Raw genomic sequence first — 14,479 nt, forward strand, 5'->3', positions numbered from 1 at the left:
TGATCTAACCTAAGTGCTCCAGGGGCCTCCTGGACCAAGCAGGAACGGGGCTTCATGTTACAGCTGCCCCGGGAAACCCAAGTTTCAAGGGAAACCTTTGCAGATAGAAGTCCCCAAAAAAGTAAGGCGGACCCAGGGTACAGAAACAGCCTGGCTGGCAGTGGTCACCGCCAGCAGCAGCCAGTCCCCCTGCAGGCCTGGTGGCCCATAGCGCCTCCCTGCCCTGTGGGCTTCAGCCCTCAGCGCCCCAGGCCTGTGGTCAGATGCTGAGGCAGGCACCCCAGGCCTGCCGTCCACTCCCACGCCCCACGCTGCCAAGGACATGCACCTGGGGAAGGCAGCACCTGCCAGCGCCGCACCCATTCTCCTTCCCCCAGTGGAACAGCCAGCGAGCGCGCTTGCCGGCTCCGCAGCATCCCCCTCGCTCACTCCAGAGCCGCAGCCCCTCTCCCACGTGCCCGCTCCCACCTCGCCCCCACCTCGCCCGCCTCCGGGAGCCCCGCACGCTCAGAAGTGCCGAGGCTAGCCGCTGGCCCCACTCGTGCGTGGTGGCAGCAGTAGGACCAACGAGTCGCACCACACAGGGACCAGACCACGAGACAGCGCCCCAGCAGGACTGGCTCCCGTCTCCGCCCCGCGGCCGGCGGCCCTGGGCCAGGTGACACAGCCTCTCGCCTTGGAGCGCAGCGGCCGCGGTGGCAGTGCTTCTTCATGCCTCGGCGTCTTCAGTGCAGATGGCCCGATGAGCAGCGTGTCGTCCATCAGTCCACAGCTTCGGCCTGCTTCCACTATGCCTGGCTCAGCTCCTGAACTGCCCCTGGGCGCACCAGCGACCACTGCAGGAAGTCCACGCCGCCTCCAGGAAAAGCAGCCTTTGCCCGTGCGAGAAAGGCCATTATCCTAGTCCACACAGGAATTCACGTGGGGCCCTCGCGCAGGCAAGACATTTTTCCTGTAACTGGAATGATTCCTCTCCTGGTGTGGATTTTTGTCCTTTTCATTAGATTATTTCCTTAGAGCTGAAAGGACCGTTTTTATTTGTGTTAGTTCTAAGAGTAAAGCTGTCACAGCTATTAAAGTTTTATTGGACTGGCTCGATCTTTTTCAAATCTCACAAGTTGACTCTTGCTGGGGAAGAAAGAGTGTGAGCTTGGCATTAAAAGCAGATGTTATAATTAAATACAAACAGCACAGTGCCATCGGCCACCCAGCCGGCTCGGCCCCTGTGCTCGCAGCTCGCACAGCTGATGTATGTATTTTCTTTTAGTTTTATATGTCTCATTCTTACTAAAACACATAATTGCATAGGCCTGAATTACAAAGGAAAGGATCACCTTCAGACTCAGATCTGATTTCTGTTTTAACTAAATGAAAATAAGTATACAGGTAAAGTGAAGAAAGTTACTAAAATATAAAATGAACTAAAGCTTGAAGATTTAAACATTAGCTCATAATGATCCATGTGATCTATGCCTGGACTCTTCACAGCAAAGAGATGAGGCCCAAGCTTTAACCCATTCAGAGCCTTGGCACTGTCCTGATGAGCTCTGTGGCCTTGGGGAGGTGACTTCACCTCTCTGTGCCTCCCCCTTCATTACAGCGGGGATGACAACAGACCTTCTTAAAGGGTTTTCTGAGAGCGCAGTGTCAGCTTAGCAATCGCAGTACGTAGCAGTGGCTGCCGTTGCTGTCGTTACTACTGAAGGATTTTTAAATCTAGGCAAGGAGAGGACCATGTCATTTATGCACCTATTCAAATTAATTCAAACCAGCCAGAAGAAAATACCATCTTCTAAATAGGAAAAATGTTTGTTCATTATTTTTAAATGTATAAAATAATAACAAGCCCAAAGAACAAAATTTGAAACACCTGTAAGCCTTTTATCCAGTAACGTGGTTCACAGTTTAGTTTATTTTTTCTGTGATCCTGTTTACAAAATTGTCTTCGTGCCCTATATCCCCTCATTTGGTGTTGATATTTCCTTTTTACTTCTTCCTGTACTTCTCCCACCAAAACTGGGTGGCGTGGCCCTCTGCTCAGTGTGCTCTCGGCGGCGAGCTGAGGAGCAGCCACAGCCGGAGAGCGGGCCTCGCCTCAGCCCGTGGGCAGCGGGCCAGGGCCGGGCAGGCAAGGCTGGCCGGCGGGGCAGGGCTGGGCCGCTGCAGCCGCCTGATGCCCTGCTCGTGGTGGAAACGGGGACCCCGTGTCACTCTGCTTCCCGTCCACCCAGCTCTGCAGCTCCATGCGGATGGCTGCTGTCTTGGACCCGCCCGTGTGGGCAGGGCCTGCAGGGAGGTCCCTGTGGGACCACGAGATCCCGGGATGCCCTCCAGGGAGTGTCAGACGGGTCGCAGTCTGGGAGACTGACCGGCCCCCGCTTATCAGGGACCTTCTCTAGTGCCGTAAGCGGCAGTTTTCTGTGACTAACGGTTTTCCATGGGAAAACTCTGGAGGAGATTGCAGCATGCCAGAGGTGCACAGAAGTTTGCATGTGAAAACAGAAGTGAAGGCTCTTTGGAGAAACGCTTACTCCCTGTTGGGACTGCGTCTGTGCCAGTGTTGGTTGGCTTGGCAGCTCTGGGGTCTGTTCCCAGTCTGCTCTCCACGGTCACCCAGCCCTGCTCCCTGGGAGCGTTCTAGGGCCAACTAGTGACACTCCTTCAGCTGGAATTTACTGACCTCCTTGCCTGCCAGTCTCACTTCACTCCAGGTTTGGGTTGGATATTTAAAGCCTATGTGAATAAGTGAAACGTTAATCAATGAAAATATAAGCTTCATAGGATTAAAAATATGAATATAGGAAATTGATGTTATATCCTCAGAAATTAAATGTATTTATTACTTTAAAAACTACTAAAATCTGTGATGGAAACTGTATTAGTCAGGGTTCTTTAGGGAAACAGAATCAGCAACAGGTATCTGTCAATGGTATGTGATTCTGCAAGAGTCTCTCACGCAGCCGTGGGGATGCACAAGTCCAGGTTCCACAGGCAGGTGCAAGCAGGGGCTGCAGTGAAAGTCCAGCGAAGGTTCTTGACAAGTTCTAGGAGATGTTGGCTGTCCTAGACGAGCTGGGAAATTCTCTGTCAATGCTGGAATCACTTCCCCTTCTAAGGGATTCAACCGATTGGGTTAAGCATCACTCATTGCTGATGGCAATCCCCCTGATTGATGTACTTATAACCAGCTATTTATGATTTACCACTGCAGTAAAGTCAATGGTGACTAAAGTCCATAAATGCCCTTGTATCACAGTTAACCCAGTGCTTGCCTGACCAAACAGCTGGGCACAGTTATCTGGCCGAGTTGACACAGTAGCCTAACCATCACAAGAACTGACAAGCTGGAAAGGAAAAAGAGAAGTGAAAACTATTATGTATAGGGAAGCAGATGTGGCCCAAGCAATTGGGTTCCCATCTCCCATACAGGAGTCCAGGGTTCAAGTCCCTGGGCCACCTGGCAAAGGCAAGCTGGCCTGAGCGGAGAGCTGGCCCATGCAGAGTGCTGACCTGCATAGAAAGCTGGCACCACAAGAGGACTCAACAAAAAGAGACACAGAGGAGAGACAATAAGAGACACAGCAGACCAGGGAGCTGAGGTGGCCAAGAGATTGAGCATCTCCTCCACTCTGGAAGGTCCCAGGATCGGTTCCCGGTGCCGCCTAAAAAAGAAGACAAGCAGACACAGAAGAACATACAGCAAATGGACACAGAGCAGACAGCATAAAAACAATGGAAGGGGGGGTAAATAAATAAATCCTTACAAAAACAAAACTATTATGTATAGTAGAGTTTTTTGTTTTTAGGAAGTACCAGAGATTGAACCTGGGACTTTGTGCATGGGAGGCAGAAGCTCAACCACTGAGTTACATCCGCTCCCCCTATATTAGAGTTTTTAAATTAGATTACTGTATTCAGTAAAATGAATGGACTCCCTGAAACTGATGAGATTTGTCTTTTATTTTGTAACCAGCAGAGGTGGCTGACTGTGAGGAAAGACTGGATGGCATTTCTCTACCACCAACAGGTAAAACACATTTACCTTTTCATCACCTTCTGGAAAATACAGCATAAAAAGATATTTGCATTAAAAATGTCTAAGACTAGAGATGCAGATCTTGAGCAAACTGCTGCTCTGACAGACCAGGGGCCTGCTTTCTCAATGCCCTTGGTTTGAGGATATTTTTCACACTGAATATAAAAAGCGTAAAAAACTATGTGCTGCTCACAATCTGTCTCATATTCATAAAAACCTCAGAAGAGCACGTCCTAAGAACTTAGTATCTCAACATTTTGCCACCAAAACCTTTGGACATTAAAAAAATATTTTAACAGAGAATGAGATTACCTTTCAGAACAGGGATCGCCAGGTTTTTTTTCAGGAGGCACTGGGCTTTGAACCCAGGACCTCATACGTGCAGAGCAGATCTCAACCCCTGAGCTACCCTGCTCCCAGGAGTCACCACTTTTATGTGATCAAATTCATGCCCATTCTGTCCTCTCACACCACCCCAAAACAGTTCTGAGATGCAGTCCACCCTCGTTCTTCGGCTAATGAGCACCAGTAAGGTCTGTGTTGATGGAGTGACGAGTGAGCCGGCCGGCAGGGGCGGCCCCTTCCTAGCACGCCAGCCAGGCCGGCGTTTCGTGGGAGCGCGCTCCACACGCCGGCTCAGCCGACGGTCACTTCTGAGGCTGGCATGCCCCTGCCCCACCGGCGCCCCGGAGGGCTGCGTCCGGCGTCTCAGGCCACAGTGGGTCCCAGGACTTCTTTTGTTAAGTGCCCTCAAAAGGATGCTTCATGATTCTCCGCCCACAGAACTCAGGCACGGACCCAGACCCTCTACCTAAAAGCTGCAGTCCTGGCTTCCTCCGCTGGCTGTAGGGTAGGACGGTGCATAAACGCAGCACATTCGAACGGAGAGCCCGGCCCGCGTGAGGACTGGCGCGGTGACCGCGTGCGCGGGCAGCACAGGTCCTGAGACTGCCGCGGGGGCAGAGCGGCCGAGTTCCCCGTGCAGGCGTGCGTGTGCTCAGACCTTTAGGCGACGAGCGCGCAGCCGTGCGTGCCTGGTGGCCGACTCTGCCAACGGGCAGCCACGGGCTGGCGCGATGGACAAATAGTCACTGACACGAGTCACACCGCGCAGAAAGGACCCGCGTGTCTCGAGCCCTCCCCGCACGCAGCCACTCTGAGCGGGGCTTTCTCCCCACGGGGCTGTTCCCACGTCGAGCAGGTCAGAGAGGGGCAGCACGTGGCCCCCGAGGTCCCCTCCCAGGCTGCCCTCTGTGTAGCAGGACGCCGTGCGCGCCCTGTCCTTACCACCGGCCCACACCCAGTCACACAGGCGACACCTGGCGCAAGGGGGGGTGCTTTTCTGGCCGTTTCCTCGGGCGCACCCCCCCCAGGCCCACCCACTCCGCCAGCCCCAGCCACCCCGGGGCCCTCACTGGCGTCTGTTTGGCACAGCGGGGTCTCCGTGTTATTGTCTGGAAAGCCCTCCTCTTGCGCAGGGTGTGCTAGCATTTTACAAAAGTGGAAGGGATTCTGAGGAACCCGAGAGGGAGCAGGAGCTGTAGAGATCGTGGAGCCTAATCCCTTCTTTTTATCCAGTCCTTTTATTTTACAGAGAAAAAAGCCTGAGGCCTGGCAACGTTAAATGACTTTCCCGAGGTCCTCCAGCTGGCGACGGCCCGGCAGGACCCCCGGACTCGCGGCCGCCCTGCCCTGCAGCTCGTCCCCGCACCCTCCAGCCTCCCACAGACCACAGGGGAGGACGGGCGCGCTGGCCCCTTAGCACCCCTGTCAGTGTCTCCCCTGCGGGGAAGGGCGTCCCTGAGTCGCCCGACACGCACCGCGACGTAGACTCCTTCGCCCGCGTTCTCTCCGAGTTCTGCTCAAGACTGCGGGGGCGGGACTGGAGAGGGGAGCGGAGCCCACCGCAGGGCTTCTCACTGAGCCAGCGGCCCGCGCCGGGACAGGGCACCTCCTTAGAAAAGCGCTGTCAAGACTGGGGCCCCGTTCTGCAGTGAGGAGGTGCCTCACCCAAAAGCCCGACACGCCTCCCGCCGCCTGGCCAGCGCCCCTGCGTGCAGCGCCGTCCCGCCGCGCCCTCCTCGTGGCCTGGTGGTGTCCTCCCGGGCCTGGCACGCCCCGGTCAGACCCCCGCGCGCCGCCGCGCTGCCCGCAGGCGGCCCTTTCCAAAGATTTGACAAGGCCTGGGCCGCCTTCCTAGGCTTCTGTGATGTTCTGCTCCTTCCAGATTCGTGGGTTTGGGAAGCCAGGGGTGGCGCCAGGTCGAAGCTCACGTGTTTCTGTGAACCAGCTTGACCAGCGCGGGGTTATGCTCGGGCAACGTTCGCTTCCGTCGACTCCTTCTAAGCAACCTCTCTCCGTCTGGTTCAAATGCACACAGAGCCAGATTTTATAGTGGAGAGACCGGTCCTCTGAACTGGTTTCTTGGGCGCAGCCAGCAAGCATCAGATCGGATAGGGTCCACTGGCCGAAGCTGCCCCCAGAGAGCCCCGGACCAGGGCGCAGAGGCCGTGGGAGAGCACGCTGCTAAGAAACAACACCCAGGATCGGGGAAAGTGCGCGTTAAAAAAAAACAACAGGAAAGGCAAAGCAGTGCTTTTTAAATGTAAAATGGAGCTTTTGAATTTGGAATAAGTGGTACAGAGTTCATCTGGACTTAGCCGTTTTGTCATAAATTGGCCGTCTTTCTGTACTTTTTGTTTTAAAAAATTAACTTAAAAAAATAAGGAAAAGCATTTAAATTCCTTTCATTTTACCACCCAGAGACTAGACTTTTCTCTGTATTTATTTTATTTATTTATACAATGCAGATGAAATAGATATGAAATTTTGTTTCTTGAGGATTTTTTTACCTAGCCATCATTTCCCCATTTATTACAATTTCTTTATAAGCATTATTTTAATAGCTGCATGATAGTCTGTTTTGTAGGTAAATCATATTTTTTGGAACCATACTCTCATGGTAACACATATTCATGGGCTTCCTATAAAAATAATCAGCTCAAATTTCTGATTCCTAAAATCATTCAATTTGTACACCTGAAGCCTTGGCTGAAGAATTACGCATTTAACTATGAAACAGACGCCCGAGCAGTCAGGTTTCTGCTTACCCAGAACACCCGTCTCGCCACGCCGTAGAAAAGTGCGCGACTCGCCCTTGGAGAAGGGCTTCTCCCCTTCATCTTCTTGTCTCTGTTGTAGGTAATACATTTGACACCAAGACAGAAACCAGGGAAGACACAGAACCAGATTCCACTGCCTAGGCTTTGCTTTCAGTGAGTTAACTGCGCCTTAGCGTCTGTACCTCCTCGGTTTGCACTTCCTCAAAGGTCCACGCGAGCCGTGCAGGTGCCTGCAGCATGTGGGCGTTCTGTGAAGTCCGCCCTTCTTTTTCCGTAAAACACGGTCATCAAACCTCCAGTCTGGTATAAGATTTTTAAAATCATTTTCAGAGTTGACTTATGACCCTTTACAAGTCCAGCGTGATCCCGTCCCTTCGTGGTCCATTAGCGAGCTGCGCTCCTCCCTCCCCGTCCTGTGCATAACCTCAGCGTGGAGACCTAGAGTTTTGAAGTCTATCTGTTTTAATGTAAAGCGCTTAAAGGAGAATGGCTCTTTCTAGTACAGAGAAAGTAGTTATGAAGGTCAAAATTCATTAGACCTGCACAGCCCGGAAGATGAAAAAGTTCTTTTCAGAGACAGGATAGCGCCAATCTAGGAAATGAAATCTCCATTTGTGACATCAGTTTCCCCACCATAATCATTTGTAAGCAAATGCGTGCAAATGAGCCGTGAATTGACAGGAAGGAAAAATCTTTCACATGTTTGTAAAATCTAGGTTATGTCAACACAGAGACAGAAATAACGAAGAGGTGAGACCCCAGAGCACCCCTCCGGCACTGGCACCCGAGACGGCCCCTGAGGACTGTGGGCGCCGCGTGGCCGCTGACCAGGTGCTCCCTGTTGGCTGCCCGCTTCCTGGAGTTCCTGCCGCGCTTGCCTCAGCTGCACCAAGGCCAAGGCGCGCCTGTCTGGATTCATTTCAAAGTGGTACGTCACCCTGCAGGCGCTGCTTTTACAGAAATGCTTCCCTCCAGGTTCCTCTCCCTTACAGGAGACTGAAGGGGAAGTGCCGTTTCATTTAGGAACGCTGCAGTCTCACCTTGTTTATTGCACACAGAGAATCTCCATGGATCTCTGACCCTCGGCCCAAAGGCCAGAAATTGGCATGAAAGCAATCTGGACAGTAGATGGGCAAGCCCGTGGCGGCTGCCGTGTGATGAGCGCAGCGCCGTTTTAGCACGCGCTTCGTCACGCCGTTGCCTTCTGAAGGCAGGTGTGATTGTCGAGGCCACCTGCCCAGCCCTGCTGGTGCAGGAGCGGCGCGGGCAGGAGGGAGGCCACGGGCAGGAGGGAGCAGGCCGAACGCCAGGCCAGGCCAGACGCCGGCGGGCCAGGGCCCTCGGGGTGGGGGGGCGGCAGGTGCTCCTGCAGGACGCACCGCTCCAGGGCAGAGCCGTGGGCCCCTCTCTCCTTTTTCTTTTTTAAAACTGCAAGGTAGATTTCCAGGAAATCATTTCCATCACACCTTTTACTTAGTCTTTTTACTTTTCAGGCCAGTAAGTAATCCTTCTCCTGAAACCAATGCCTTTGTTTATCAAGTGGTCTAATTAAGTACCATGAGCCAGGGCTTTTCTTTCTCTGCAAGGTATGTTTTCAAATGTGTCTTCTGCCTCCCAGTAAGGGAGTATTTCTCCAGGGAATAGAAAAGATTAATTAGTGACCTTTCAACTCTATTAAAACATGATGAATATGTTGCTGGCAAAGGCGGAAGCGTTTACCTTAGAACTGTGAAGTCTGTTCGGAAGCTCCAGGGGCCCTGGAAAGCACTTCCTTCCAGGCTGGGTGAAGCCGGGATGTTCTGGTACTGCAGGAGGGCGGGGATTGTCCTCCTCGCAGATGCGTGCAGTGGATCCACACATTGGAAATACATATCCAAAAACTGCAACAGTAAAATCATATTTTGTAAATTAAAATTGTATTTGTGTTTACTTACTGTGACTACTGTTCAGACTTTATTCAGAAATCCTTTTTATAGGTTTTCGTAGCAAAAAAATATATTCCATATCTATGGATAATGTCTTGATCTTCTGTATATATGTTTTATTGATATGTAAATAATTAGATTTTTTTAAATTACTATGTTCTTTAAAAAGAATTCAAAGAAAGTCTAGGTGTGAAAATGGTGTATAACGTGTTGTGATACCAATTCCCAAGATGCTCTCTATGTCCGTTCTGAGAGAACGCAATAAATGACTTTAACTGAGCCCTCGTGTTTCTTGCTTGTGCCAGTCCTTGGTGTCTGCGAAGAGGACCCAGTGCTCTTCGTTCATAAAAGGAACGTTTTAATACTCTGGTGACCTTAAACAGAAAGTTCCATCTTCTTACAAAGCTCATATTAAAAAGTGAGCAAGCAAGCTGGCTGGTTACTGGGACGAGAGCCTCCAGACCTGGCAGGCGGTCAGTGTCTGTGGCGGTCCCGCAGCAGGCCTGGCAGGCGGTCAGTGGCTGTGGCGGTCCCGCGGCAGGCCTGGAGCACCGGGCGCTGACATGCTGAAGGCTGGTGTTAAATGAACTCAGGTAGCCTTATAATCGTCACTTAAAAGTTTACGCTCTACCTCTAGGGAAACAGCGTATCAGAAGGACAAGCCAATCTTCTCGAATGCAAAGGCTGTTCAATGCCGTTGCCCCACCCTCCTCTTGGAACGCAGAGGGGGGCCGCTCTTCCTCGCTGATCCCCTGTCCCCGCAGCCCCCAGAAGGCGCCCCCCACGTGAGCCCTGCGGCCCCTGGCTGAAATCTGCCTTGACATCGAGGGGCACCAACATCCCGCGGCAGCTGTGAGCAGTGGTGGGCGCGAGAGGGAGCGCTGGAGCTGCTGCTTAAGAAAGCAGCTGGATTGGGCAGAGGTGGCCGCAGGGTGAGCTGCTGGCGCGAGGAAACCTACGGCCAGCGAGTCACTGGGTGGGGCGAGGGGCCCAGTCCCATCCCACCCACCCCCCCAGGCCGCTAGGGGTTGGGGTGGCAGCCGACCCGTTTCCAGTGGCGCCGGTTCGGGTCCACGGTTGGCTGGACCACTCTGGGTGAGTGACTCTGCTTGGGTGCGGGGACAGCGCGGTGAGAGGCAGGGCGGGGAGCAGGCCGGTGGGCCCCCCAGGAGGTGGGCGGCACGCGCCCCCCGAGCATTTCCAGTGGGAGGTTTGTACTTGGCCTTGTTCTGCCTGGCCCAGCGGTGGGTCCTGGGCTGGAGAGGGGACCCCAATGCAGGGAGTGCCATCGGAAGTGGTGGCCTGGCTCGGGGCGCGCAGGGAGGGCTGAGCAGAGGGCCAGGCAGGCTGGGGGACGGTCCACAGCTGGCGGGCGAGGCCTGGCTGGGGGTGTGCGGGAGCGGGGGTCCAGCACGGGCACCCAGGACATTAGGTCACAGGGGGATGTGGGCACGGGCATGCACCTTCCTCCCCGCTCGGTCACCCCTTCCTCGTCGCACACGCCCTTGGTGCCCACGCAGGGCCCACCTGGCGCTGCCCCGCGGACGGTGGGAGAGGAGCGGCCCGCGGGCGGCCAGGGCCCCTGCAGGGCCGGCGCGGCCTCGCAGCTGGTGGCCTCAGCCCTGCCACCCAGGCCTCAAGTCCACCCCAGCGGCCCACAGCCAGTCCAGGAGCCGCCCACCACCGAGGCCCGGCACGCCTGGCTCTGGTCTCGGCGGGGGTGGCACTCGCCCCGGGGGCCAGGGCCTCTGCTGCCGCCAGCCGCGGGCCCCACCTCGGTGCTCGCCTCCCCACCACCCCTGCGTGGGACTCCATTCCTGCTGTGCCCCCAGCACCCGCAGGGCGGACCCCCGGAGTGGGGAGCGGCTGCTCCTGGCCGAGCCCTCCAGCCTGGGGCCGTGTGGTGACAGACCCCTGTGGCCGCTGGCCTGGGCGTGGCGTCCTCCCAGGGCTGGCGCAGCGCTGGCCTCCTCCTGCGCGGGCCGAGGCGGGTGAGCCGAGGAGGGCGCAGGAGCTCTGGTCCGTGCCCAGCAGGGGAAGCCTCATGGAGGCGTCTCAGGACTGGGCCAGTTGGCCGAGAACTTGCGTAGTTCATGGTCCAACTCTTAGTTGTTTTAACCATTTTGGATTAAAAACATACCTATTTCTAAATTACATGCCTTCCTCCCTTTTCAAGCAGAACGTGCTGGCAGTGCCTTTTTGACAAATCGGCCTCATCATGCTGCACCTCGTGTGTGTCCTGTGCTGGAAGGAGGCACTGCTTGTTCTGTCGCTAAATGATTTGGAGCTTCGTGTCAGTTGCAGAAGCCTCCCCTTTTTTTTTTTCAATTTTCATTTTAACTTTTTAATTTTGTTTCTACCCCCTGAGATGGCTCCCTCGTCCATCCGCTCCTTGTTCTTTCGCTCGTTGTTTTGTGCTTGTTGTCTGCTCGTTGTTTTTGCTCGTTGTCTACTCGGGGTTTTTTTGTTTGTTGTCTGCTCATTGTTTTTTTTCATCTGCTCAGGTTTTTCTTTTTCGCTCCATGTCTCCCCGTTGTTTCTTTGGCTTCTTTAGGAGACACTAGGAACCGAACCCAGGACCTTCTGTGTGGGAGGCGGGCACTCAACTACTCGAGACACATCTGCTCCCCAGAAGCCTCTTCTTGAGTCCCGAACAGGCAGCCTTTGTGCCTAAAGCTCATGGCGCCCGGGGAGTGGGAAGCCAGCTTCATTTCACACAGCGCGACGGCCGGCGCTCAGGGGTCCCGGCACGGCCCGGCTGGTGGGGGCAGAGGGGGCGCCCTGGACACGGCCTCGCGGCGGGATCTTCTCCTGGCCTCCGCTGCTGTTCCAGCTGCCGTTAATCCCCGCCAGCCGCGGTCACCCTTCTCCCGCGGCTCCTCCGCTCTTAGCCCAGCAAAGCGGTGATCCAGACTTTGCATTTGGAATAAATTAAATAGAACGGCTCGGGGGCAGGCTCGGAGGGACCCGTGTTTAAGTAGCACTCTGGACTTCAGCTCAGCGCTTCCCCAGGTGTTTTCAGTTCTCCCTTTCTGGGCTGGTTACCTTGGTTGACAGTTCCTGGGGAGGGGTATATTACCAGAGTCAAGGTTTCGGAAATTCCTGCTTATTTTTGTCCTGTTCGGAGTGTGGTGGTGGAAGGTTTCAGGCGGTTCCTCCTTCCCTTGCGTCCTCCAGCCCCTCCTGCCGCGCCCCTTCCCACCTGCGACAGGACCCCCAGCCCCCCGCCCCCACCAGCCGGCCCCGGGCTCAGGACGCCGCGTCCAGAGCCGCGAGGAAGCGACCAGCAGGGAAGGGCGGACGGGGCGGCGTCACCGCGATGGCACCTCCACCCGGGCTTTCCTTGTAGCCTGAAAACCATCAGCCCGACGCTCCCTTTGTCTGGCCCCACCCGTTGGTGGTGTTTGCTTTGATTAGCCTAGGAAACTAACACAGTAACGGATGCTTGTGAACCGCACTCAAAAATGGTTAAAGTGGCAAATTTTATGTGATACGTATGTTACCAAAAAAACGGATTTTCATTCGAGTGTTGAAGGAGCCGTAGTGAAAGAGCTGAAGAATGATCTAGAAGCAGAGCCCAGGTGGAATAATACCTGTATGCTGTGCTCTGTCCATACTGATATTCCAAGTATTTTGCCATTTATATCTGTTAATGCTGAGAAAAGGAGTGGCATTTTAAACCTCCACTTTGAAACAAAGCTGCTTTCGGTAATTACCTTAAAATACGTGCCCAAACTGCAGCTGTCACGAGTGTGTCCAGTGCAGGAGCTGCTCCAAACCGCTCCTCTTGACGTCAGGGGGCAGCTTCACAGAGCGCAAGGGGGCGCCCGCCTCGTGGCCACGGAGGGGAATCCGATTTTTCGAGGGAGGTGGCACGTCCTGAATTGTTTCAAGAAGTGATGGGCCAGTTGCTTCATTCTGTTAGAAAAACTACTCTCCGCTGTACGTTAGCAATGGAGGGAGAAGGACGCTGCGTCACAGCAGCTGGCACTTGCTCTGTGCGTTTCTGAATTAAGTGTCCTCCAGAATGGAGGTGCCTGCGATCACCAGACAGGAGCACCCGAAGGGACCCGCCTAGCACCGCCGCACCGCCCCCGACGGGGATGGGGACGTGGACGTCACACCGCGGCACGTCCTCGCGAGCAGGCGCACGCGTGTGCAACGCTGCCGCCCTGCGCTGCTCTCCCGCTCGGGCACACCTGCGCCTGCGGCCGCCTCCGAGGCGTTCGGATCCCGGGCTCGTCCCCGTGGCTGATGCCGTGGGCTGTCCGAGCGAGCTTGTGCCGCCTCCCCCTGAGCGAGTCGTGGCCGCCCTTCCCCTGCCCCGTCCATCTCAGAGCACTGGACAGATTCTAAATGTCAGGCTGACTCCTTGGCTCCGGCTGCCAGCCGCGGGAGAACCACGACCGTGCCTAGGCCGGCACAGCAGCAGCCTGCGGCGCACACGAGGAGCAAACTCAGATCGCACAGCTTCTCCTGGGAAGGCACCGTGACTTTGGGTGGGAAGGAGAAAGGGATGGGCCTTGAAAAAACCACTCTGAATTCATTTGAAAGAGTAAGTGCAGAGGAGCTAAAGAAATGTTTAGAAAATCGAGAGCCACCCTCCCCCACATTAAATACATTATAGGATTATAGAAATTGAGAATACAGTAAAATGAGAAATTCAGGACCAAACCTAAGTCTACATAAACATATAACCTGTATTAAAGGTGTTGTAATAATTAGAGCAACATGTGTTAAGCTGCTTATAACAAAGGGAGGCAAAAATGAAGTGACTCATGGGAAGCAGATGTGGCTTAAGTAATTGAGCTCCCGCCTACCACATGGGAGGTCCCAGGTTTGGTTTCCAGTGCCTCCCAGAGAAGACAAGCAAGACAGCAAGCTGGTGCGGCGAGCTAATGCAACAAGATGACGCAACAAGGAAACACAAACAGTAAACACAGTGAGAGACACAACAAAGCAGGGAATGGAGGTGGCTCAAGCAATTGTCTCTCTCCCACATGAGAGGTCCCAGGTTTGTTTCCTGGTGCCTCCTAAAGAGACGGTGAGCAGACAAATCACATAGCGAATGGATAGAGAGCAGACGGAACAAACAATGAGAGGGCGTGGAATAAATAAATAAATCTTCGGGGAGAAGAAAAGAAGTGACTCAAATGAAATACATTTATTCTCTCTGACTCATAAGGGTCCAGCCGTGGGCAGGTGGCCCCGGGTGGCGGTGGGCAGCTCTGCTCCACGTGGTCATCCAGGAACCCACTTCCACCTGTCTGACTGTTCTGACACCCCCTGGCCACAGTCACCGCTGGCTGACGGCCGATGCTGTGGTCAAGCCTGACTGAGGGTAGAGCAGACACCCCAGGCCTGCTGGCGTAAGCAGCAGGGCTTTATCTCGCAGA

The 14,479-nt window shown here is 54.4% G+C and overlaps 1 protein-coding gene across 4 annotated transcripts in view; it reads left to right on the top strand.

The window, feature by feature from the left end:
* The window catches only part of BEND7 (BEN domain containing 7), a 133,639-nt gene that overhangs the window by 94,113 nt on the left and 25,047 nt on the right, over positions 1–14,479 (top strand). Inside the window, exons 8-9 of one of the 4 annotated variants that reach the window (XM_058282388.2) lie at positions 3,974–4,027; positions 5,631–9,362. In XM_058282388.2, the coding sequence (XP_058138371.1) occupies positions 3,974–4,027; positions 5,631–5,644 (68 nt within the window). In that variant the 3' untranslated portion in view covers positions 5,645–9,362. Of the gene's footprint in view, positions 1–3,973; positions 4,028–5,630; positions 9,363–14,479 lie in introns of those variants that run through there. The other 3 variants (XM_058282389.2, XM_058282385.2, XM_058282386.2) reach the window with 3 other exon arrangements.

This window comes from Dasypus novemcinctus, chromosome 20 (genome assembly GCF_030445035.2).
Source record: "Dasypus novemcinctus isolate mDasNov1 chromosome 20, mDasNov1.1.hap2, whole genome shotgun sequence".
In the NCBI taxonomy this organism is placed as follows: Eukaryota; Metazoa; Chordata; class Mammalia; order Cingulata; family Dasypodidae; genus Dasypus; species Dasypus novemcinctus.